The following is a 25,838-nucleotide window of genomic DNA, read 5'->3' as shown; positions in this document are numbered from 1 at the left end:
GAGCCAGGAACAAGCCCTGATCATTGCTGGGTGTGGCCCCAAAACAAAAACAAAAAGTAAAAACAAAATAAAATTTTGTAGTTCTTTATTTTGGGGGGCAGTTTGGGAGCAGCACGCCTTGTGGTGCTCAGGTGCCCCAGGGTGTCACTATGGTGTGTCAGGGATCTGATCCAGGCATTCCAGCCCTTTGAGCTAGCTCTCTAGCCCTCTCATTATTTTTGTGAGATTAATTTCTAGAATTAGATGTACTGGATTACAAGGATAAATACAGCTTTACTTTTGCTGTATGTAAAAGACTGCTTTTCTAAAATATTAACTTCATAGTACTTCATTAATTTTTTTTATCAGTAAGCCCTCCCGTTGCTGGAAGTCATTCATCAGAAGTCAAAACTTGAAATATAACAGGATTTTCAACTGGATATCTTTGGATAAAAGAAGATCCACTGTTTACTTCTCTATTATATGTATTCCACTAATGTAGACTTTTAGTTTCTATTTTAATCTTAATGTTTTGATTTTTTTCGTTGATATTTTGACTTGAGGTTTCAGAATAAATTAATTATTAGAGATAAGGAAAATTTTTAGTGGTTTCTTAATTTTCAGTTAACTTTTTCTTTTTCAAACCTATTTGCATAAAATTATAGATATGAATTGGAGATGCCTTTGTGAGTGTTTTAAGAAAGTGATATGTTGGGATCCAAGCAGTAGTATTGTAGGTAGGGTTCTTGCCTTGTATGAGGCTGACTTGGTTTGATCCCTGGTATCCCATATGATCCCCTAATCCCCACCAGAAATGATCTCTGAACTCAGAGCCAATAGTAAGCCCTGAGCACTGCTGGGTGTAACCCCCTCCCCCAATTTTTTTTTAAAAAAGGGGAAAAAATAAGGTGTTTTGAAATGCAATATTCAAAACTTAAGGAAAAATTTTCTGACCTTTAATAGAATTTATATAATCTTAAACACATAAAATCTGTGTTAGTCTGGTGATTTTTAATAAATATTGCTAATATGAAAAATTGTTTTCATAGGTATGCATTCTTCATCGGCAGCTGAGCTCTTTGTTACTGGACCTTTGCCAACCACTGGAACACTTCCACCTTCTGCGCTCTCTGCTTATCAGCATCCTACTACCTTTAGCAATAGAAACTTTGCTACCACCTCACCTTTGGTGCTTCCAGATTCAACTTTTAACACTACATCAAATGGAATTTTAAGTCCTCATGATCCTTTGCTACAAATCAAGACTTCCCAGGGAACTATTCCAACTGCTTTGGCATTTGAGCGTCTGGGAAATTCCGCATTAAGTAACAGCATACCACCTCAGTCATCAACATATCGCTCAGCTCAAGAATCTGCACCCCATCTTTTACAACCTCAATTTAGTTTGTTGCCTTCAGCACTGGGAGGAGCCCAGCAGACTCCTCAAGCCTACAATTCAACTCTCTTTAATAATTCAACTGCGTCCATTGATAGAGCTCTTCTTCGAGAATGTAGTGTTATTAAACACCATCAGCGGCCTTCAGGTACCCAGTCTATTCAGACACAACTGACTGGTTCACAGCATTCCTTACATAGTTATCTTTCAAATCCAAGTGTAGTTAATTTTCAGGAAACAACTAGGCAGTCATCTTTATCCTGTAGCCCAATAGGAGATTCTACTCAGGTGAGCAATGGAGGATTACAACAAAAACCCTCCCAAGTCTCTGTGGAACTTGATCAATCTTACTCATCTGCAATTCCGTCATCAGGATATTCTCCTCATTCTACTACAGAAGTAAAGAGCTGTCCTACAAAACAACCACTAATATCTACTAAGACCCTTAAGCCTCCAAGTGTAATTCCTCCTGTGCAAACACTAAGCTATTCAAAAACTTTACATAACCAGACTTCTGTAGTATCAGGCCAAGCACAAATTTATTCTACAGCGCAGCTACCAAGCCTTTTATCTGTTAGTCAGTCTCAAAATTATGGTTTAGTACAGCCACATAATGTGCCATCAATTGTTCATTCACAGGTTTATAGGCCCAGCAAAGTAGAGAAGATACCACCTTTATATAAAACATTGACTTTTTCTGGATCATCTCAGGCTTCTGAAAACCAGACACTAAATTATTCGTCTAATCAGCAAGAAGTGTTATCTTCAGTTACAAATGAGAACTACCCTGCTCAAACAAGAGATATGTCTTCAGTTAGCCAGTCTCAGAGTTATTCATCCGGTCATGCTCAGGGTTTATCACCAGTTAGCCAGACACAGGCTAGCTATTCATCTCAATCACAAGTTTTGTCAGTTGTTAGTCCTTCAGAAAGCTATGCTTCAGGGCAGTCCCTAACTTTAACAGCCCCTTCTCTTTCTTATTCTTCTGCCTCTCGGGCTCAGAATTTGCCAGATTCCAGCCCAACACAGAATTATATTTCTGTGCATTCTTCCCAAAATGTTCAGACTCAAGGGTCATCTCCACCTCAGTCCCAAAAGTTTTTGCCTGTTGTCCAGTCACCATCTTTTGTATCCTCTACCCATTGTCAGACGTTACAGGATAATATACCATCCCCTGATCCAAAGACCTATGCAGAAAGAAAACTTGATTCAACTGTGTACACACCTTCCAAGCAAGAAGGTGATTTTCCAATGCAAGAGTTACCGGTATTACAGCCACAAGTATCTCTTGAGTCTTCGACCCAAAGGCTCTCAGACGGGGAAATTAATACTCAAGAGTCTGCTTATAAAGTGTCAAAGGCAGATGACAGATATTCCCAGAGTGTAATCAGAAGTAATTCCCGTCTTGAAGATCAAGTTGTTGGGATTGCTTTGCAGGGATCCAAAAAAGAAGAAAGTGTGGTTGGGTCAGTGACACAACTTAACCAGCCAATTGGGCAAGTCAATAATGCAGCAACCCTTGATATGAAGAAGGCAGCTAATTTAATGCAGACCCCCCCACAAATAAGGTTGAATGCTAAAGACCTGAACCAGCAGCATTCACTTATTCATAAGGTGCATGAAACTAAGGTCCAGGAACAGCATGATCCAATAATCAACCCCTCATCTCAGATTCAAATTTCAAATCATGCCTTAGGGCATGGTCATCAAGCAACCCTTCCCAATACACAGGTCCTTTTAGATCCTGCCTGTGATTTACAGATTCTTCAGCAATCAATACTGCAGGCAGGTTTAGGACAAGTAAAGACATCTTTACAAGTACAGCGTGTTCAGAGTCCTCAACAAATTGTACATCCTTTCCTTCAAATGGATAGTCATATTCAGAGCAATGGTGAGCATTCTCAGCAACAGCAGCTCCATCCTCAGAATTCTGAAATTATGAAAATGGACCTTCCAGAATCTTCAAAACCATTGCATCTAACAACAAAGGGTCATTTTAGTGAAACAAATCAGCATGACTCAAAGAATCAGTTTGTGTCTCTTGGATCAATATGTTTCCCAGAGGCAATGCTTCTTGGTGATGAAAGGAATATTTTATCAAATGTAGATGATATTTTAGCTGCTACAGCAGTAGCTTGTGGAGTCACACCTTCTGATTTTACCAAGGCAACGGCAAATGCAGCCATTCCGGCTGTTGAAGATGGTGATTCTAAATCTCATTTCCATCCGCCTTTAGATGTAGGACCTGTGACTTCAGATTTTAACTCCATCACCGCTACAGTAGGAAAGCCACAGGGTCTCAGTGATATGTCTTTAAATGGAAATCAGGTGACTGTGAACCTTTCACCAGTATCCAGCCTTCAGTCAAAAATGGCTCTTGATCAACAGCACGTTGAAACATCTTGTCAAAGTAAAACATCTAAAGTAATTTCCCCAGGGGTTGGATCAGGTCATGAAGCTCAGGAGACAAGTTCTGGCCCATTCAAAAAACAGTCTGGTGCCAATCATGAATCTGAAGAGGACAACGAAGTTCCTGTTGATAGTATGTTAAATAATAACAGAAACCAAGAATTTGTCTCTAGTAGTAGAAGTATAAGCGGAGAAAGTGCTACATCAGAGAGCGAATTCACCTTAGGAGGCGATGATGGTGGTGGACCCATGAACCCATCTCAGAGCACACTTGCGCTGTTGACCTTGGCTCAGCCTGGGGATACAGTTGGTGGGAAGGTGGAAGAAGAGAACCAAGATTTAATGCATCTCGGCCTTCAGAAGAAGAAAACGAAAGGAAAAGGGCAAACTAAAGAAGACGAGAGCAGTAATCAGAAGCAGCTGAAAAGACCTGCCCACCACAAACGCCAGAACCCAAGGGGAGCCGATACATGTTTCCCCTATACGCCTCCTTCCTCAGAAAGCTGCCATGATGGTTACCAGCATCAAGAAAAAATGAGACAGAAAATCAGAGAAGTGGAGGAAAAACAGCCAGAAGTCAAGACAGGATTTATTGCCTCTTTCTTAGATTTTCTGAAGTCAGGGCCCAAGCAGCAGTTTTCCACTCTTGCTGTGCGAATGCCAAACAGGACCAGACGATCAGGGACCCAGGTTGTTCGTACATTTTGTCCCCCATCACTTCCAAAGACTTCGTCTACAGCACCCGCACCTTTTATATCTGAAACTGGAAGTAATAGTCCATCAGAAAAAGCTGATAATGAACTGAAAAACTTGGAACCTTTATCTTCATTTTCTTCTGATGAAGAAGACCCTGGAGTATGCGGTCAGGATAGTCATAAAAGCTCCTCTACCACTTTAACCTCTTCGGATGCTCCTTCTGATAAAAAGAAGAAAACAGGTAAAGTTTTATTAGAATTTAGATTTACAAGTATGGTTTTCCAGCATGATTTTTGGGGAGTGTAGACTCTTTCAAGCTTTCTCAGCTTGATGCAAGCCTGTAAATGTTTTAAGACAGGATGCATAGGTACATATATCAGGGGCTGTTTAAAAACATTCCTTGTCTGACCTAAAAAATTCTGGGTTTTTTAAAAGGGTCAGTTAACTTCTGATATATTTTTTGAGGGGTGGGAGCTCTTCTCTAGGTGTACCTTACCTAGTATGCTTTTCAGATTTCTCTAATCTGAGACTTCATCAGATGGCTTATATGAAGCATCGTGTGAGGGGGCACGTTTTCTAGGTATGTTGATTTAACTGAAGAATAGTATTTTCCTATTAAATATGGTTATATGTACCTATGCACATTAATTAAGATAAAATTGAAAACTTCCTTGTTGACTCTAGACTATCTGCCCCAATTGTTGGGCGTGTGTTTCACTTTCCTCTGTGATTAAGGGAAGCATTCCCAAAGTAGATGGGTTTGAGGCCACACCTGACAGTGCTCATGAGTTACTCCTGGGTCTGTATTCAGTGATCAAAAATGATGTAGCATTCCCAAAGTGGATGATACTGTGTCATTTCTCCACCCCCCCACCCCATACTGGAATAATCCAGGAGATGATAATAGCCTTGGGTGCAATCGAGGGTGCTTTCTTTTTTTTTTTTTTCATAAAGAAGGTAGATTTTCAGCTGCTGAGATTTTTTTTTTTTGGTTCTTGTTTCTTTTCTGAAAAGGGACTGATTCTAAACTACTATTTTAAATATAAAATTACAAACTTGTTTTATGGAATCTTCAGCTGCTGAGATTTTTTTGGTTCTTGTTTCTTTTCCGAAAAGGGACTGATTCTAAACTACTATTTTAAATATAAAATTATAAACTTGTTTTATGGAATATGCCCCCAAAAAGTATAAAAAAAAAATTGTTGTAGCTTCTACCTCCGTAACAGGACCTAGTAGAATGTTGTGAGAAATGCACTGCTGTTTTTACTTTTGTGATGGGGTCATCCTTTGCTAGTCTCAGGGCTTATTCCTGAGTCTCCTCAGAGATCACTTCTGGTAGTGCTGGAGAACAGTATTTGGTATCAGAAATTGAACCCTCGTTGGCTGCATTTAAGGCCAGCACCGTACTGACTGCACTATCGATCTGACCCAGAGATATGCATTTGTAACTGCAGTGATGACAGGCGATCTGAAGAGAAACCAGCGGTAGGGCATTTGCCTTGCACGCGGCTGATCTGACCGAGCCAGGTTCAGTTCTTCCGCTTCTCTCAGAGAGCCGGGCAAGCTACCGAGAGTATCTCGCCCCCAGCTACCCGTGACGTATTTGATATGCCAAACACAGTAACAATGAGTCTTACAATGGAGACATTACTGGGCCCGCTGCAAATCGAAGAACAACGGGAGGACAGTGACAGCTGCAGTGTACAGCTAGTGAATTTTCCAGGTCCATGTAGCTAGTGAAGGGCAGAGCTGGAATCTGACCTAAGGGTTTGGTTGATTCTGGAGCCACTAGTTCTACTGAAATCTTTTGTGTAAAGTGGTGCTTTTTATTTTGTGGTTTTCTTGTTACCTTTTCTTTTGATTTGAGATCACCTTTAACTATTAAAGTAATAGAGCTGATATCCCAAGTACTCTCTTAACATAAATATCAACACTCTTATAAAAAAAAATCTCTTTGTCATGGAGAGAAATAAAACCTTTTGTATCTCTGTTCTAGTGTATGAATTGAAAACCATTTTCCAGGGCCAGAGAGATATAGATAGTACAGTGTGTAAGATGCTTGCTTTGTAATGCAGCCAGATGGGTTTGATCCTCAGTTCCATATGGTCCTGAGTCCTGCCAGGAGTGATCACTGACTACAGAGCCAGGAAGAACCCCTGAGCATTGCTAGGTATGGCCCAAAAACCAAAAAAAGAAAAAGAGCAAGAAGAAAACCACTTTCCTCAAGACAACTATTGTCATTTCGTTTTAATTTTTATGTGAAACGTTTTATTTAATTAAAAAAAATTTGTTTGTTTTTGAACCACACCCAGTGATGCTCAGGGGTTACTCCAGACTCTGCACTCAGGAATTACTCCTGGAGGGCTCAGGTGACTAGATGGGGTGCTGAGGATTGACTGGGTTGACCTCATGTAAGACAAATACCCAACCCCCTGTAATACCGCTCTAGCCTGTGAAGTGTTTTTTTTTTTTAATGTAGTTTAGTCATTTATGATTACACCCAGCAATGCTCAGGGGTTACTCCTGGCTCTGCCCTCAGGAATTACTCTTGGCGGTGCTTCGGGGGGACCATATAGGATGCTCGGGATTGAATTTAGATCTGCCGCATGCTCTACCTGCTGTACTATCATTCGGGCCATCATTTATGGTTTTGAAGTGCAAAGTTTCTATACCTTTACCACCACCAAAGTTATTTTTGTTTAACTCACCATTTATTGTTCCAGGGAGATAGCTCAAAGCTGAGGCACATGCATTACATGCACAAAGCCTGGGTTCAATCCCAGGTACCACATGTTCCCCCAAACTCTGACAGTAGTAGTATACCCCATGCCAACCGCCCCCAAAATAATACCATCAATCCCAATCCTTACTGATAGGTCTTTGAAGTTCTCTTATTAACCATCCCTATTGCTTGTTTATATATTTATTTTAGTTTTAAGGGTACACGTGACAGTTGTCAGGACTTACTCCTGGCTCTGCACTCAGGAATGGGGTTGGGGGACCACATGTGGTACCTGGAATTGAATCCATGTTGGACATTTGCAAACTGTTTGCCTGGAGCCCTGTCAGGCAACACTTGGTGATGCTCAGGTTTACTCCTGGTTCTGCACTCAGGGATCACTCCTGGCAGACTGGAGGAACCATATGAGCTATTGGGGATTGAACCCCGGTCGGACACTTGCAAGGCAAATGCCCTACCCACTGTATTATCACTGTTTTTCATTTCTTATAGGTTCTCTTTTAAAAAAGGTCTCCCAAACAGCTATGCGGTGCTTTGGGCCTTGCAGTGCTGGGAATTACCTGGTCATCTCTGGTGTGCTCAGGGGCTTCCATGGCTGCACCTGGCAGTGCTTCAGGGACCCTGTTAAGCTGGGATCAGACTGGGCATGGCCATATACAAATATTATCTCTCTGGCTGTAGATACTTTTGATCACATTGAAGACTTCTTGCAGGGGTCAGAGATAGCTCGGTGGACAACAGCACTTAACCTAGTTCTGATAATATGCAAATATTATCTCTCTGGCCAGAGATACTTTTTGTCACATTGAATAATTTTCTTGCAGGGGTCAGAGAGATAACTCAGTGGACAGCAGCACTTAACCTAGTTCTGTCTCTGGTACACTTGACCCTCCTGAATACCACTGGACGTATCCTCAGTGGCCTCCAACACTGCTCAGCCAGATAATTGAACCTGCTAGTTGGTTGCATATCACCATCACCAGGAGTAGTCCTGGGGCTTTGGAGCATTGCTATAGAGGCCTCCACACCAAAAAAAAAAATCCTTGCATTTCTGCGTATCTTAGTTTATGAATTGTTTTGAATTTTCCCTTCCAATCTATCTGAGGCATTCCCTAGATCCTGTATAATGTTGAATTTGTTTGTCTCATTGTTTTCCTTCATTTGTTGAGATAACTCTGTGTTTTTGAATTACATTGATTAATTTTCAAATAAATTTTAGATCTTATATGCCCAGAGTGAATCCCACTCACTGTTTTTTTTTAATGTATTGATAGACTGAATTTTCTGTATATTTTGTGTTTGTTTAATAGTGGATATTAGTTTCTACTTTTTGTTATGCCTTTGTCTGGTTTTGTTGTCTGGTTATTGATGATCTCATGAATGACTTGAGAAATGCACCCTTTTCAGTTTTTACCCTTTTTTTTTTTTTTTTTTTTGGTCAGGAGGTCAAAAATCACCCTGTAATGATTTGGAGTCACTTCTAGCAGTGCTCAAGGGACCAACCTGCTCCAGCTCTGTGGGCTACCTACCATCCTCTTCTTCCTCCTTCCCCTCCTCCTTTTCCTTCTCCTCTTCCTTTTAAATACTGTGGTTTACAAAGTCATTCGTGATGATTTGTTACATTCATTATTCCAGCACCAATCCCACCACCTCTGTCACCTTCCCTCTTGTTTTCTAGCCACTCCAAATGGTGCTCAGGGCTTACTCCTGACTCTTAGGAATCACTCCTGGCGGACTCCAGAGACCACATAGGATGCTGGAGATCAAACTTGGGTTGGCTGTATGCAAGGCATGCAGTACTGCCCTACCTGCTGTACTGTTTCTCTGGCCCTAGCTCTTTTTCAGATTTCTGAAATAAATTGGAGAGTTGTATTTTTTTCCACAAATGTTTGGTTGCATTAGTAAACTCACCTGGACCTGCAATTTTCTTTGTCAGAAAGCTGCTAGCTTATAATTCAGTTTCTTTCCATATAAAACCACTCAACATTTCTCTTCTTCGCTGTTTTGGCAGTTTGTTTCTTTGTGTTTTAATTTTGTTCTTACCTTCCCCTTTTTGCTTTTGTTGTTTTGATGACTGATAGCTGCACACACCTCACAGTTTTTGGCTCACTAGGTTATAGTGCTTCCCAGGAGTTTTACTTGCTCTTTGTGGTGTCCCTTCACAATCTGGTACTGAGCAAGGGTCTAACACTTGAATTGTAATGCTTCCCCGAGGTTGCACACTAGGCCTCAGCTTGTTTTGTTTGTTTTTGTTTTGTAGTGCTAGTAGTGCTGGTAGTGCTCAGGGCTTACTTCTGACTCTGTTTGGGGATCACTCTTAATGGAGCTGGGGTTGCCTGATGCAGTCAGTGCCGGAGACTGAACCAGTGTCAGCACAAGGCAAGAGCCTTACCCATGTACTATCTCTCTGACTCCTTCAGTGCTTGCACATTTTTAGTTGTGGTGCTCGTCATGTCTAAGAGTATGCTGGAGATCACATAGTCTGTTGCATACCAGCATGAATGGAACTAGAGGATATTATGCTGAGTAAAGTCAAAGAAAGGGATAGGTACAGAATGGTTTCTCTCATGTGTCATCTCTGCATAATATACAGCAAGGTAGTACAAAAAAAAAAAAGCCAAAGGTGAAATGACAGGAGAACTTATCCACATGATTGAGTTGATAGATGGAAGGGTTAAAGGAAGGGGCATTGTAGTCCTTGGGAAGAGAGTTGGGTACACAGGTGCAGTGTTGGAATTATGTGCATGAGAAACCGTCATTAACAGTATTGTAAACCACAGAACCTCAGTTAAAGAGGGGAAAAAAATCATACACTACGACCTGGGTTCTATTCCTCTGCCCCTCTCGGAGAGCCCGGCAAGCTACCAAGAGTATTCCACCCGCATGGGCAAAGCCTGGCAAGCTACCCATGACGTATTCGATGTGCCAAAAAAAAAAAAACCAGTTATAAGAAGTCTCAAAATGGAGACATTACTAGTGCCCGCTTGAGCAAATCGATGAACAATGGGAGGACATTGCGACAGTGCTATACAAATTAGGATGCATGTGTGGGAGCGGGGTTATCTTCAGAATGAAGCACCAGTTTTAGCACTTTTTAGTGTTATTTTCTCCACTATTTTCTAATTTATTACAATAATGTATTATAATTTTCATATTTGACTTATGTGTGGCATTTTTGTTGAATTTTCTTTTTGATGTTTTGTCAACCTGATATTTTTGTATTTTTTAGATGATTATACCTCCTAAAAATGATGGCATTTTCTCTTTTTCATTTATTTTTTCCTAGGGGAGGGGAAAACAATAGCGGGCTCCCAGGCAGTGCTCAGAGATCCCAGGACTACATCCAGCTAATCTTGACCTGGTAGTTCAATGCAAGGGCAAGATATTGTACTGCAGCAAGAGCTCAGGATTACCCAGGCTACTCCAAGTAATCCCAGAGTCTCCAGGGCCATATTTGGTAGTACTTGGCCAACTGTGTGGTATCAGGTATTGAATTGATGTTGGCCACATGCGAGGCATACACCTTAACTCCTGTATTGACTCTCAGCCCTTTTTTTGTCTGAATTCAGTCCATACCCACCAGTGCCAGGATCGAACTAGCAAGCATCCTGCTCTCCTCCTTGATAATATATAGCACTGTAGCACTATCCTCCCATTGTTCATCGATTTGCTCGAGCGGGCACCAGTAACATCTCCATTGTGAGATTTGTTGTTACTGTTTTTGGCATATGAATATGCCGCGGGTAGCTTGCCACTTTCTGCCATGTGGGTGGGATACTCTCAGTAGTTTCCCAGGCTCTTTGAGAGGGATGGAGGAATCGAACCCGGGTTGGCTGCGTGCAAGGTAAACACCCTACCTTCTGTGCTATCGCTCCACCCGATAATATAAAGTGTTTGGTAAAGGTAAAAAGGTAAAGGTAAAGGCCCTCCCGTTGATCGTCGATTTGCTCGAGCGGGCCCAGTAACGTCTCCATTGGAGACTTTGTTGTTACTGTGTCTGGCATATCGAATACTCTCGGTAGCTTGCCGGGCTCTCTGAGAGGGGCGGAGGAATCAAACTCGGGTCGGCCATGTTGGCCACTTGTAAGGCGAACGCCCTACCCGCTGTGCTAGTGTTTGGTAATTTAATATTTATTTTCAGGTTCTGGTATGTTACTGAATTTCTTTCATTGTTTTAGTTTTTCTGATTTGTCAGAGTTAATCGTAGATACTGGATTTTGTCAGATGCTTGTATTAGCTTCTGAAAAATGTTTTGTCCCTTATTATTGTATCACTTGACTTTGTAATGCTTGAAAAAAATTTTTTTTGCTAGGGCCATTCCTGGTGTTACTTTGGGCCCAGCAGGGCAACACCTGGCAGTGCTCACCAGGCATGTTCATTTTGAGGTGCCAGTCATTCTAAGTATATACTCTGGCATTGGAGCAATCTTCTGAGATTTATTAATTTCAATCTAGTGGTTTGAAAATGGCAGTTCAGTGACCATTGTCCATCCGCAGGTGTGAAATGTTGACAATCACAATCAATCCAGTATAAGATTTAAGTTACAATGGAGTTTCATTTGGGACGTTTCACTCCTGGAGTCATGATTGAAAAATTGCTTTCTAGTGTGTTTTGTCTTAATCTTTACTTCTGTGATGAGGAAGAGGTTGTTCTTTTAAATGAATGGGGATAATTTTGTAATGGGTTTGGAAAAAATTGTATCATATAACAGATTTGGTGGAATTTCCTAGGCATATCTCTAGAATCTGCTAAATTTTTTCTTGATCTCATGTTTGATCTATCTAGGTTAAATCAAAAAGTAGATGAAAATTTTTTTTTTGTTTGGTTTTGGGTGGATTTTTTTATTTGCTTGTTTGGGGGCACAGCAATTAGTCCTGGTTCTGCACTCAGAAGTCATTCCTGGCGGGTCTGAGGGATCATATCAGATACTGAGGATTGAATTTGGATTGGCCACAAGGAAGGCAAGCACCCAAGCACCCTACCTGCTGTAGTGTCTCTCCAGCCTCTAAAAAGATACTCTAGGAAATGTGAAGATCATTTGTTTTTTATGAAGTAGTACATAATAGTCTCAGAAATGTATGGGCCAAAATCATAGTAACAGTGGGTAGGCACTTGCCTTGCATGCTGCTTACCTAGGTTCAATCCCTAGTACCACGTGTTATCCCCCAAACCCTGCCAGGGGTGATCCCTGAGCACAGAAGCAGGAGTAAGCACCAGGTGTGACCCTACCCCCCAAAAAAGACAAAAGTTTAGTCTCTTGTTTTTTTTTTATATTTATGTTCCTTTCTTACCCAAATGATTAGTTAAATCATTTTTACTTAGTCTCTTGGCTCTTTGGGTCAGAGCTGGCTGTGCTCAGGGCTTATTCCAGGCCCTGTGCTTGGCAGGTCACTCCTGGTGATGCTTGGGAGATTGGACAGTGGTACCAGGGATCAAGACTGGACTGCTCAGCACATTGAGCTCTTTCTCAGACCCCATACTTTGCTTTCTTATTTTTGTTGGCAATTATTTTTACCTATGCTCCTTGAGTTTATTTAATATATGCTTCCTGATTTCTTGAATAAATAACTGAAATACTCCAGTTATTTTTTTGTTTGCTTTCTAAGGAATGGCATTACCATTTTTGTCTTTGCATCATACACTGGTTTTATCAATGCTTTGCCCATTTCTTAGTTTTGCTTCTTCTATTTCTTTATTACTAATTTATGATCCTACTATGAAATGATCAAGAAAATATATCATAAGTAATGCCTGCATTTTGAAATTTATGGAATCAACTTTTAAAAATACCGTATCAGGTGCTAGGAGATTTTATTTAATGATTTTCTTGATATTTTATTTAATGAATGATTAGATTATATAAGAAAATGTGTGTATATGTTGGAAATAAATCACTGATCTATAGTTCGTCTTAAAATTTCCCAGCAAATATAAAAGTAGATAGGGATGTTTCGACCAAAATGTCCAGGGTTGTTAGAATTTGGTTATGGTATGTGAGGATTTGTATTTTTCTTTTGGTATTTGCTTGAAATTTTAAATTAAAAAGTTTTAATAAATCCCTCCTATCCTTGTTTGTAGGTGACTTGATCTGTTGATTTCTGGAAAAGATGTGTTAAAATTTACAACTATATTTATTGTATTTTTCTAAGACTGTTTATATGTTTTAATCTGTGTAATTGGTTGCATTAAAATTTATCGTAATAGGGGCTGGAGCGATAGCACAGCAGGTAGGGCATTTGCCTTGCATGCAGCCAACATGGCTGACACAGGTTCGATTCCCAGCATCTCATATCGTCCCCCGAGCACTGCCAGGAGCAATTCCTGAGTGCAGGAGCCAGGAGTAACCCCTGAGCATCTCCAGGTGTGACCCAAAAAGCAAAAATAAATAAATAAATAAACTAAATGACTCATCTTCATATTTTAAAATTTATCATAATAAAAACTTCCCATATAGTTTATCATTTCTTTTGTAATATTACTCTTCTGATTTTATTGTTAGCATCTTAAGTGTATTTTTTTGTCCTTTTATCAGAATATCTTTTCTTGGGAAATATAATTATATATGGGAGTATAATACACACAAGGAAAGCACATTGGGGCCAGAGTGATAATGCAGCATGTAGGACACCTGTCTTGCTCATGCCCCATCTGAGTTTGATCCCCGGCATCCCATATGGTCCCCTGAGCCCACCAGGAATGGTCCCTGAGCACAGAGCCAGGAGTAAGCCCTGAGTAACACTGGGTGTGGCCCCAAAACAAAATAAAACAAACCAAAAAAACAGGGAAAAAAGCACATATAACAATTTCTGTAAATTTGAAAATGCAGACATTATTTAAGCCCTATTCTCTGACCATAGTATAGTAATTTTACAAAAGGGTAGCTGAAAGAAAAAAGGAACACAAAATAAATTCCTGTTTTTCCCTTCTCTATGTTACTGTGAGGATGGTTGGAGGTTGTGTTGTTGGTTGCTATGCTTGCACACCATCCACATTTTCAACCTCTCAAACATTAACAGCATATCTCCTGGGCTAAATGGACTTTACAGTGGAGCTCCATGGATGATGCCCTCCTAACTACATGATCACGGTCTGTGAGTTATTGTTAAACTGTTTAACTACATGATATTTAAAAAAAAAAAAGAAAAAAATCCATTGCCATTTCTTTTTTCTTTCTCTATTTTTGTTTGTTTTTTGGGCCATACCTGGTGATGTTCAGAGGTTACTCCTGACTCTGCATTCAGGAATTATTCCTGGTGGTGCTTGGGGGGGACCATATGGGATGCCAGGGATCGAACCCAAGTTGGCTGTATGCAAGGGAAACATCCTATCCGCTGTCCTTTCTCTGGCCCTCCACTGTCCTTTCTGTTGCTGGAATGATTGTGGAGATCACTTACTTGGCTGTAGTGCTTCCACACTGTAGTCTAGTCCTTCCTAGGGGGCTGCACGTTTTTTTGTTTATTGTAATTTTATAAAAGGGTAGCTGAAAGAAAAAAGCTTACACACTTGGTTGTGATACTTTAGAGACTGCATAATTTGTTGTACCTGCGGATCCCTAAATAGCATTGCAAGGGGAATTTTTGGGTGCATGCTAGTGGGGATGTGGGGTCATGCTTTAGGAAGCAGTTGTTTTGCCACTGAGCTATCCAGAGGCCCCTGCCATATTATTGTTACTGGGTCTCCTAATTCTATCCTGTTTCTTAACACTTAGTAAGATATACCTATGTTTTAAGTAGTTAGTGTTTGTTTAGATGTCCTTCTGTATTTCCCATATTCTTTCTATTATCCTATTATCCTTATTATCTCAACCTATTAATCTTAGGGGATTCATTGGTTACAACCAAAACGTAGCTTATATTTTGCTTTTCTGGGAGATAACTCATGTTAATGTCTCAATGTTTATCCATAAATAGTTATGTGGTTTTACCACATCACTTGGCATTTAAAAATTCAGTGAACTAATAAACAAGGATTCTTAGTTCTTCTATCAGTCAAATTGAATAACAGATTTAAAAATTCGCTAGAGAGGCCCAAGTAATAGCACAGTTGTTAGGGTGTGCTATTGAATGCCACAGACTCGTGTTTAATCCCCGGCACCCCAGGTTCTCCAGGCACGTTAGGGGTAATTCCTGAGTGTAGAGCCAGGAGTAAATCCCGAGCACTGCTGAATGTGGACCCCAAACAAAAACCAAAAAGAATAAAATTGCTAGTAAATCTGTATTAATAAGTAATACTTATATGATATACCGAAGTAACCTTTCTCTCGACCCCTCAGAAAAGTTATCTTTTAAAAACTTCTTTTAAACTTAATATGTGTCAGACTGGAGTGATAGCACAGTGGGTAGGGCGTTTGCCTTGCACGCAGCCAACCCGGTTCCATTCCCAGCATCCCATATGGTCCCTTGAGCACCGCCAGGAGTAATTCCTGAGTGCGTGAACCAGGAGTAACCCCTGTGCACCGCTGGGTGTGACCCAAGAAGCAAAAAATATATATATATATATAAATAAAGTTAATATGTGTCCATAAATACTTAGAGGAATAATACTGATTTTCAGGAGTGTAAGAGATTGAACCCAGGGCCTTATTGGTATAAGACCTGCGATCTACCATTGAGCAACACTTCTGTCCCATGAGTAAAATTTTTTTGCTAGGAAATGGTGGTCCTTGGGCCACACCAGCAGTGTTCAAAGACTCCTCTGAATTCAGGCTCAGGGAACCATTCCTGATGGCACCATTTGTGGTGCCAGCAATCAAACTGGAATTGACCAAATACAACGCAAGTGCCCTTACCCCCTTTACTGTCTCTATGGCCTCCCATGAGTCATTTTTTTGGTGGGTGGATAGATGGGTGGGTGGGAGGGATATGGAGCCACACCCAGCAGTGTTCAGAGATTGCTCTTGGCAGTGCTCACTGCATGTGGTACCCGGAACTGAACCTGTGTGAGCTCCACACAAGACAGATAGTCTAATCATAATTCATGCTGTACACCTTGTGCAGGAGGAATCATGTTAGGAACAACAAAAATCCTAACCAAATGAGTTCAGAGCACCTTAACCCAGCAAAAGCATTCTTTTTACGTTTAAATTACTTTTGTATTTTGTAATTAAAGTATTTTGAATACTTTTGTATTTAAAAGTGCTAGTTTTTGTCTACTGTTGTTATTCTTTAATATTTGGTGCCTTTTGGTTGCATGTTAGTGTTTAATATTTGGTACCTGTTGGTCACAGGACATAAAAAGTGTCTGTCTGGGCTAATGCAATAGCTTGCGGACTGTGGCCTCTGGGTCCATCCACAGCACAACCAGGAACAACCCTGAGAACCTTGCTAGGAGAAGCCCTGGCACTTTGTGCTCAGTCTCCTCACCTACAAAGTCAACTTCCATTTATATACAATTGTTGCCCAAAAAGTTCTTTTGAGACTCACATAGCTAGAATATTGTGATGAAATTTGAGGGTGCCAGGGATCTACCTTGGTGGTAGAGCACTGTATGAGGCCTGTCTTGATCCCCTCCCCTCATATAGATATAGAATTTGGATGGAATTTTGTAGTACAGGCTCCCCCCTGCCCAAGATGTACAGTGTGAATTATTAGACTATTCACATGTAATTCCTGATCAGAACCTCTTGATTTGACAGGATCATCTAGACGTGTGATGATAGTTTTAGTCTAGAGTACAGAACTGTAGGCTGATTGACTGGTATCACCCTTCTTAGTACCATCTCTCCCAAATTAACTTGAATAAAGTCTTTGTTCTGGTTGTCAAACAAGACTTTAGCTCACTAGTTTTTCTTGCCAGTTTGCTTTTCCATTTTAGATGGAGGTCTGAATTGCCTCAGGCTCTGCTTTGATTCCCTCTTTCCCTTCACACTTTTCGGGAAGAGTATGCTCTGTTCTTTGTGTTTCCCACTATGATCCAAATATTCCTACTGCCAGCAGCTGTGTGTTAACTAGAGATCACTGACCTGAGTTTTACTTCTTTATTATTCAGTTTATTAAACTATTATGCCATTTCGGAAGTCTGCTTATATTCATTAAACCGTTATAAGCGTGTAATTATTGCTACTGTACTAAATTGCTCTTTAAGATTAAAGGGGCTAGAGAGTCAGTAGAGCACCCAGTTTATACTCCAGATCCTTGAGGCATCTCCCTGGCTCTAAGAATATATAAAGACTTCACACTTCAATAGTGAAAAAACAAGCTAATTTAAAAAGTAAGCAAGGTTTCCAAATAAAACTTTGTTCCCTTCCTCCCAAAAAAGACAGTGGTATAATGGCTAATAAGAAACTGGAACCCCTGAAGACCTGCTGTATAAATGCTTACACATGCATGTCCTTTGTTCATATTTGGCATTATTCCTAAACCCATTTAAGAAGTCAGATGCTGGGGCTGGAGCAGTAGTACAGCAGGTAAGGCACCAGCCTTTTATGCAGTAGACCTGGGTTTGATCCCCTGGCATCCCAAGCATCACCAGGAGTGATTCCTGAGTGCAGCCAGGAGTAACCCCCTCACCCCGCCCTCCACCCCTCACTCCCCCAGCATCACCAGGTGTGGCCCAAAACCAAGGTGAAAGACAGATGTCATTTGATTATTTTCATTGTTCAAACAAGGGCATGATCTGCAAAGAAAGCAGGTTTGTTTTGTTATTTGGGGGGTTTGGGCCACAGATTGTGGTACTCGGGTTACTCCTGGCTGTGCACTTAGGAATCACTCCTAGTATAGTATAGTATAATATAGTATAAAGTAGCCATTCAACTTCATTCTTCTATATATAACTGTCCAGTTGTTCGAGGGCTATTTGTTGAAAAAAATACATTATTTCCCCACTAAATAGTTTTGAACTTTATGAAAATCTTTAACTATAAATATGAGTTTGTTTCTGTCTTTAATTCTACTTTATCTATATATCCACCCATATGCCACTATTACTGTCTTCTTATGGTAATAGAAAAAAAAGTAAATAAAAGTAAAAGCTTTATAGAACTTTTGAAATGTTATAAATTGAGTCTCCCAACTTTGGTTTTGGTGGTTTTGGGGTTTTTTTTTTTTTCAGGATTATTTTGCATATAATGGGTCTCTTGCTTTTTCATGTGAATTTTAGAATCAGTGTCTTAATTTATGCAAAAATGCAGTTAAAATTTTTATAGAAATTGTGTTGCTTTTGTTTTTATTTTATGGGTGACACCTGGTGATGCTCAGGTTACTCCTGGCTTTGCACTCCGAAATTACTCCTGATGGTATTCAGGGGAGCCAAATAGGGTTCTGGGGATCTAACCTGGGTGGGCTGCGTATAAGGCAAACACCCTACCATCACTCTGGCTCCAAGAGATCCTGCTGATTTTATAATCAGTATAGCATTGCTGTCCATATTATACTGTCTTCCAATCTACAAACATGGAATATTTTCACTTAATTAACTCATTAATTACTTAAACAATGTTTGCATAATTTTTGTTATATGAACTTTGCATTTTCATAAGAGGGACAGTCATGCCCGATTGCTCAGGGTTTACTCCTGGCCCTGCACTGAGGCATCACTCCTGACAGGGCTTAGGAGACCATTTGATGTGCTAGTGATCAAACGAGGTTGACTGTGTGCAAGACAAAGGTTATCCACTGTACTGTGTCCAACTGGAGTTCCAACTATGTACCTTTAAAAAAATTTTTTTTAATTTTATTTTGGGGCCACATCCAGGTATGCTCAAGAGTTACTCTTGGCTCTGCACTCAGGCATTATTTCTGGTGATACTTGGAACTGCATGGGACATGGGATATCTAACCATTGTCGGCCACATGCCAGATGCCCTATCTGCTGTAGCATCTCTCCAGCCCATTTATTTTTACCTTTTTTAAATTAGTATTTTCTTCTTTTTGATGCTATTTTAAGTGAAATCATGGTCTTAAGTTTTTATTTGGATGGTTCATAGCAAGTACATAAGAATGCAGTTTATTATATGCTGCAAATGTCACTGTCACTGTCACTGTCCTCCCATTGTTCATCGATTTGCTCGAGCGGGCCCAGTAACATTGTGAGACTTGTTACTGTGTTTGGCATATTGAGTACATCACAGGTAGCTTGCCAGGCTTTGCCGTGCGGGCGAGATACTCTCAGTAGCTTGCAGGGCTCTCCGAGAGGGGCGGAAAAATCGAACTCGGGTCGGCTGTGTCGGCCGCATGCAAGGCAAACACCCTACCCATTCTGCTATCGCTCCAGCCCACTGCAAATGTATTGAACTTAAATATTTAGTTGTAATAGTTTTTCAGTAGATTCTTAGGATCTTCTATATAACGTTATGTCATCTGCAAATAGAAATAGTTACAGTTTTATTTCTTCAGGAATCTCTTAAGGGGAAACATCTAATTTTTCACCATTAAGTATAATGTTAGCTGTTAGATTTTAGTAGATGCTCTTTATCATGTTCAAGAATTTTCCATCTTTTTTTTAGATTGTGTTTTTATCCTGAAAGTGTTTAAGTACATTATATTTTACCAAAAGGTAAAGGTAAAGGCCCTCCCGTTGATCGTCGATTTGCTCGAGCGGGCCCAGTAACGTCTCCATTGGAGACTTTGTTGTTACTGTGTCTGGCATATTCGGTAGCTTGCCGGGCTCTCCGAGAGGGGCGGAGGAATCGAACTCGGGTCGGCCATGTTGGCCGCTTGTAAGGCGAACGCCCTACCTGCTGTGCTATCGCTCCAGCCCTACTGTAAAATTTTTTTTCGTATCTGTTAAGATGATTCTATGTTCTTGATCCTCACTTTATCTATGTGGTGATTGATCTTACACTTCCGCATACATCTCCAGGATAAAACCAACTTGAACATGGGCCAGGAAATAGTACAGTGGTTAGGGACCTTGCCTCGCATGCACCCAATGTGGTTTCAGTTGTCTGTACTACCTGGTCCTCCAAGCATCACTGGATATAGCCCTGGAGTTTCCTTAGCTCTTCTGGGGTCGTCCAGATATCCTCTGCACTGTAGGACCCAAATTGCATTGCATCCTCAAGCCCTTGTGCTGAATGCTCACCCTGATTGGTGGAGAATTGCCTGTGAGAGTCCCTAGACGTCCTGAGCATAGCTTCCCCCTTTAGCAAAACAAAACAAAACAAAAACCAACTTGGTCATGAAATATAATTGCCAGGGAAAGGGAAGGTAGAATCTTTCGGCTAGATGCTCTGATGGCCCAGGGGCCACTTCTGGTAGTACTTGACCAACGGGGCTCGTTGTTCAGTGCTAGTCAAAGGATGTGGTGCTTCTCAGTACCTGCAATTGTGGGAGCCACCAGGATAACATTAGTGGTGCTCAGAGCCTCAAGACCATGCTTAGGAGAACTTGTGGTATAACAGATCAGATCAGTGTTGGACTCACGGTTCTGTCTCCAGGCTTAGGATGTTTATGTTATATAAACATCTTTGATTGATATACTCATTTTTGAAAAATTTTGTGTTTTCATTTTATATATAAGACATACTGGTTTACAGTTTTTCCATGTTTTTGACTGATTTAAGTTTCGGATTAATACTGATTGATAAAATTAGTTGGAGTGTGTTTCATTTTTTTGGAGTTAATGATGGGTTGGTATTCATAGTTCACTGTTGCTGGAATCAATCTTATACTTTATTTGTGGGATATAAAAAATTTTTTTTCCTCTTTTGCTATTGGGTTTTCCAGGTATTCTTCTTTTATTATATTCATACCTAGTGGCACTCAGGGTTTACTCCAGGCTCTGCATTCAGAGATCACTCCTGGAGGTGCTCAAGGGACCCTATAAAGTGCCAAAGATTGAACCTGGGTAAGCAGTATTTTAGGCAATCACCCTACCTGCTATTCTCTATCTCACCTTGGTATTCTGTTTCTTGGACACCTTTACTATAGTTGGTTTCTTTCAAAGAATTTGTCTAGTTTCATCTAAATTCTTTGTTGGCATTGATTTTTCATGTTGTTGCTATATTGTCCATTTTCTTTCTGTAGCGTAGAATGCTGTTTTAAAGTATTTGGGGGCTGTTTTCCACATCTAGCTTTCCTTCTAGGAATTCTTCACAACTTTGATCATTTGTTATTTTCTGTTTGTTTGTTTGTTTTTGTCTGGAGTCTACACAAGTAGTTCCCAGGGCTCACCCCTGGCTCTGTGCTCAAGGATCAAATCCTAGTTGGCCAAATGCAAAGCAAGCACCCTATATCTGTGTTATCTCTCTGGTCCCTGATCTTTTGTTCACTTTTGTATCTCTGTTTTTAAAAATCTTTGTATGGATGAGCTTAAATATAAGTTTTTGGATACTTAGATTTCATCTGGATGTAATTATCAGCTCTTTGATTCTTGGAATTATCTGAAATTAACTGTTCTTTCATTTCTTACTGTGGTTTTTGTTGCATATCAAAAGTCTTTATTGTTGATTGATTGGTTCTAGGGCTGTACCTGTTGATGCTCAGAGCTTACTTCTTGCTCTGCACTTGGGGATCGCCCTTGGCAGTGCTCAGGGACCATGTTGGGTGTTGGGGGGGGTTATTGAAACAACGTCAACTGCATGCAAAGCATGTGCCCTACCCACTGTACTCTCTCTTTGGCCCACAAAAAGAAACTTTTAATTTCTTTTTAAATTGCAGGTGTTATACAAAACAGTTAAGTGTCTATTTATGTCATTGATTTTCTTTTCCTTGCTCTAATTTCAGAAGCCATACAAGTAGCAGCCACTAGTTCAACTGCCAACACTACTGGTTCTGCTACTACGTCTTCCACCACTGCGGGCGCAGTGAAGCAAGAACTTCTCTACTCAGCTTCATCCACAGTAAACAACTTGGAAAATACAAATTCTGCAGAACCCCAAAAATCCGTTGAACTTGATAGTCTTCCTTTGGACCAGTTTGCAAAAGGACAAGACACTATAGCCATAGAAGGTTTTACAGATGAGGAGGATACAGAAAGTGGAGGAGAAGGCCAATACAGAGAACGTGACGAATTTGTTGTAAAGATAGAAGATATAGAGACTTTTAAGGTGATGTCACAGTTCACCAGTATATTTGTCATAGCTTAGGCCTGTGACAATAGGTCTGCCCTTATGATGCCCTTATGATGGATTTCATGATAATTTTTAGCTTCAGGTGCAAATGCTATAGGTTTATAATTATTTGTAGTTTTCATGAGTGTTAATAAAATTAATCTGTACAGATCAGATATTTTGCAAAATAAAATTTGGGAGTGGCCCTTAGGCCCCAGCACCACTGGAGGAGCTCCCCAGACAAAAATAAAATGATTTAAAATAATTTTAAATTGTATCTTAATTTATTACATTATGACATGACCAATCAGTATGTCACATTTAGTTATTAGTAATTAAAGAGGTTTTAGGTGTTAATTTTTTTCAAAGTTTCTAACTCATTATTAGAAGTTTTTATGTGACTATCTAGTTTAGGATGTTTTTATTTGTTTTAAGTTTTGGGCCCAGACCTGGCAATGCTCAGACATCAGTTTTAGTGTTGTTCAGGGTACCCTAGGGTGCTAGGGACCAAACTCAGGGTTCTTGCATGCAAAACATGTATTCTTGCTCTTTAAGCTATCGCCATAGCCCTTAATTTAAAATAAAAAATTTTTAAACCCCCAAAACTTTTGAAACCCATTATGATATGTGGGTCTAAAATCTAAAATAAGTTGCTAGTGCTAGTTTTTATAAATACAATTAATTCTGCTTATTGTAGGAGGCTTTACAAACAGGGAAAGAACCTCCAGCTATTTGGAAAGTACAAAAAGCTTTATTACAGAAATTTGTTCCTGAAATTCGAGATGGACAAAGAGAATTTGCTGCTACAAATAGTGTAAGTAAAATGCTTGTTTACATTAGCTTCCCCCACCTCACCTCCCTGCTGGAGAATAAATGTAATTGTTTAGTAGTGTTTAATATCTGATGATTAGCCAAGTGAGATTGAGTCTGTGTATGTGCTTACTGGAGTTTTATTTATTTATTTTAATTTTGGGGCCATATTTGGTGGTGCTCAGGGCTTACTCCTGGCCATGTGCTCAAGGGATCACTCCTGGTGGGCTTGGGAGACCTTACGGCGTCCCAGGGCTCAAACCTGGGTCAGCTGCATGCAAGGCAAATGCTCTACCCACTGTAATTATCATTCCAGCCCCTGCAATCATTTTTATTCAGGGTGAAATTAGCTTAGCCAGAGCTGCATTTTTAAAAACAAGAATGCTGGTCTTAATTATGAACTGAAAAAAAAATATTTCATGTATAGAATATATAGTTATGTAATTAAAGTGGATTTTTTTTCCTTAGTACCTTGGATACTTTGGAGATGCAAAGAGTAAATACAAAAGGATATATGTGAAGTTCACTGAAAGTTCAAACAAAAAGGAATATGTTAGAGTCTGTTCCAAAAAGCCAAGAAATAAGCCTTCGCAAAATATCAGGTATTTTCTTATGTAACTGTATAGTGGTTATGTGAAAGGTTATTACTGGCAGAATTACATCAACCAAAGAGACTTTTTTGTTGTTCTATACAAGTTTAAAGCCAAGTCCCTAATGTAGTATCTTTTAAAGTAATGAGACAGGAACTGTAAAGCTCATAACTAAACATGGTAAGTCTGGTACCATTTTCTTTCCCAGGTTCCTTTTGCATCATGGGGAGGGTAGGGGGAATAGAATTTACAATCCAAAGATTCAGGTACAGCTTTTTGCAGCCTGGAGTTAAACCAATTTTCCTGGATGCATACCCTCCACCTCCCCTTTTCATGTATAAAATGAAACTAATGGACTGTCAAATTCCAGTGAAATAAATGCTTGATAAAACTCCAAAACCTGTATGTAAGTAGACAGATAGACACTAAAGTTACTGAATATTAATTTGACTTGGTTGTCTGGAGCATGAATCCAAAGCATAACTGGTCAAGCCACATTTCTTGTGGTATGTATTAGAAAGAGGGTATGACCCTAGGTTATTCTCACTCTATAGATTGAGAAGGTATAAAAAACATCCCACTTCATGTTATGACTGAAGTCTCTAGGAAGAACAGACTGCAGGTCTCCTGGAGGGGATCTAGGACAAATGCAGTTGAGTCTTCACATGAAAACTTAACACCCCTAGAACCTGTAGGAGTTTCTGTTGATCTATCAGTAGTTTGTTGTGTTTCAGTTCTGAAACCCACTGTTATAGTCTCATTCTCTGTAAAATAAGTTAGTGACTAGAGGGGAGGAAGAAGGAGAGCGAAATAAATTGCACTTCTGGAGCCTTAATAACTGAATATTGAATGTCAGCAGATAAAGAATCTATGAGAATTTCATGGGCAGGGGCATCACCACTGGATATCAATTTGTAGGACTTGGACTATATATTTTGGAGGTGTGTTAAGACCATTGCTTTTCTTCTTCAGTGAGTCTCATTGGTTAGTCTTTTAATTTGTTAAGATTACAGTACTTTAATGAAACTGATTTGTAACATTACAGAACTGTTCCATCAAAGCCAAGTAGTAGCAGTAAAACTTCTGATCCTCCAACACCAAAAACTGTGACTACAAAAACCCCTTCTGTGAAACCCAAAGTTAAGCAGCTGAAAGTAAAAGCTGAGCCACCACCAAAGAAACGGAAGAAATGGAAAGAAGAATTTTCATCATCCCAATCTGATTCATCTCCTGAGATTCATTCTAATAGTAGTGATAATGAGGGTGAGTGTCCTAATAAGGTTATCTACATGAATGGAGAGATGTGATGTTGACAGTCTAGAACTTATTTTGTCATACCCAGCATGGGCTATTCTTGGCTCTGTGCTCAGTGGGAATTCGAACCAGGGTTGGTGGGATACAAGGCCAGCAACCCTCATCCCTATACTATTTCTCTGGCCCTCAAAAAAAACATTTTTCAAGGGGCTGGAGCAATAGCACAGCGGTTAGGGTGTTTGCCTTACACGTGGCCAACCCGGGTTCGATTCCCAGCATCCCATATGGTCTCCCAAGCACCACCAGGAGTAATTCCTAAGTGCAGAGCCAGAAGTAACCCCTGAGCATCGCTGGGTGTGACCCAAAAAGCAAAAAAAAAAAAATTTTCAAGAAATTCAGCTGCCTAATTAAGTCCTGCTTAAACTATTTTTTTTAAATTGAATCACAGTGAGATACACAATTACAAAGTTGTTTATGACTAGGTTTCAATCATATAATGTTCCAACACCCATCCCTTCACCAGTATGCTTTTCCCACCGCCAGTGTCCCCAGTTTTACTCCCACCCCCCCACCCACCCCCAGCATTCATAATCTCTCTCTCTCTCTCTCTCTCTCTCTCTCTCTCTCTCTCTCTCTCTCTCTCTCTCTCTTCCCCCCCCCCCCAACACACACTTTCCTTTTGGGCATTATACTTTGCAATACTGAAAGGTTATCACATATATCCCCTTACCTACTTTCACCACTCAGTTTTGTTTAAACTTTTATAAAAATGAACTCCCATTTACTATAAGTAAATACACTAGGTGTAAACTCTGCCTACACACAGCTTTGTAAAGTAGAAAGGGCTATAAAGGAAGATTTGTGCATTCTAGCCTTAGTGATGCCAATAACCTCACCGCTTTGGGGAAAATGAGAATTAGATCAGAGTACTGAGTAAGAGTCCCTCTAGTTCTAAACTTCTGAGTCATGCTTGTA

General features: G+C 40.1%; 1 protein-coding gene across 1 annotated transcript in view; it reads left to right on the top strand.

Annotated features, from left to right (window-relative positions):
* QSER1 (glutamine and serine rich 1) overlaps positions 1 to 25,838 on the top strand; it is a 72,203-nt gene that overhangs the window by 31,627 nt on the left and 14,738 nt on the right. Inside the window, exons 4-8 of the mRNA XM_056135885.1 lie at positions 1,029 to 4,721; positions 21,884 to 22,206; positions 22,907 to 23,023; positions 23,488 to 23,621; positions 24,655 to 24,872. Of these exons, the coding sequence (XP_055991860.1) occupies positions 1,029 to 4,721; positions 21,884 to 22,206; positions 22,907 to 23,023; positions 23,488 to 23,621; positions 24,655 to 24,872 (4,485 nt within the window). The remainder of the gene's footprint in view (positions 1 to 1,028; positions 4,722 to 21,883; positions 22,207 to 22,906; positions 23,024 to 23,487; positions 23,622 to 24,654; positions 24,873 to 25,838) is intronic.

The sequence above is a fragment of the Sorex fumeus genome, unplaced genomic scaffold (genome assembly GCF_029834395.1).
Source record: "Sorex fumeus unplaced genomic scaffold, SorFum_2.1 ptg000007l, whole genome shotgun sequence".
Lineage (NCBI taxonomy): Eukaryota > Metazoa > Chordata > Mammalia > Eulipotyphla > Soricidae > Sorex > Sorex fumeus.
Note: the sequence above shows the minus strand (reverse complement) of the source record. Positions and strands in the feature narration are given on the sequence as shown.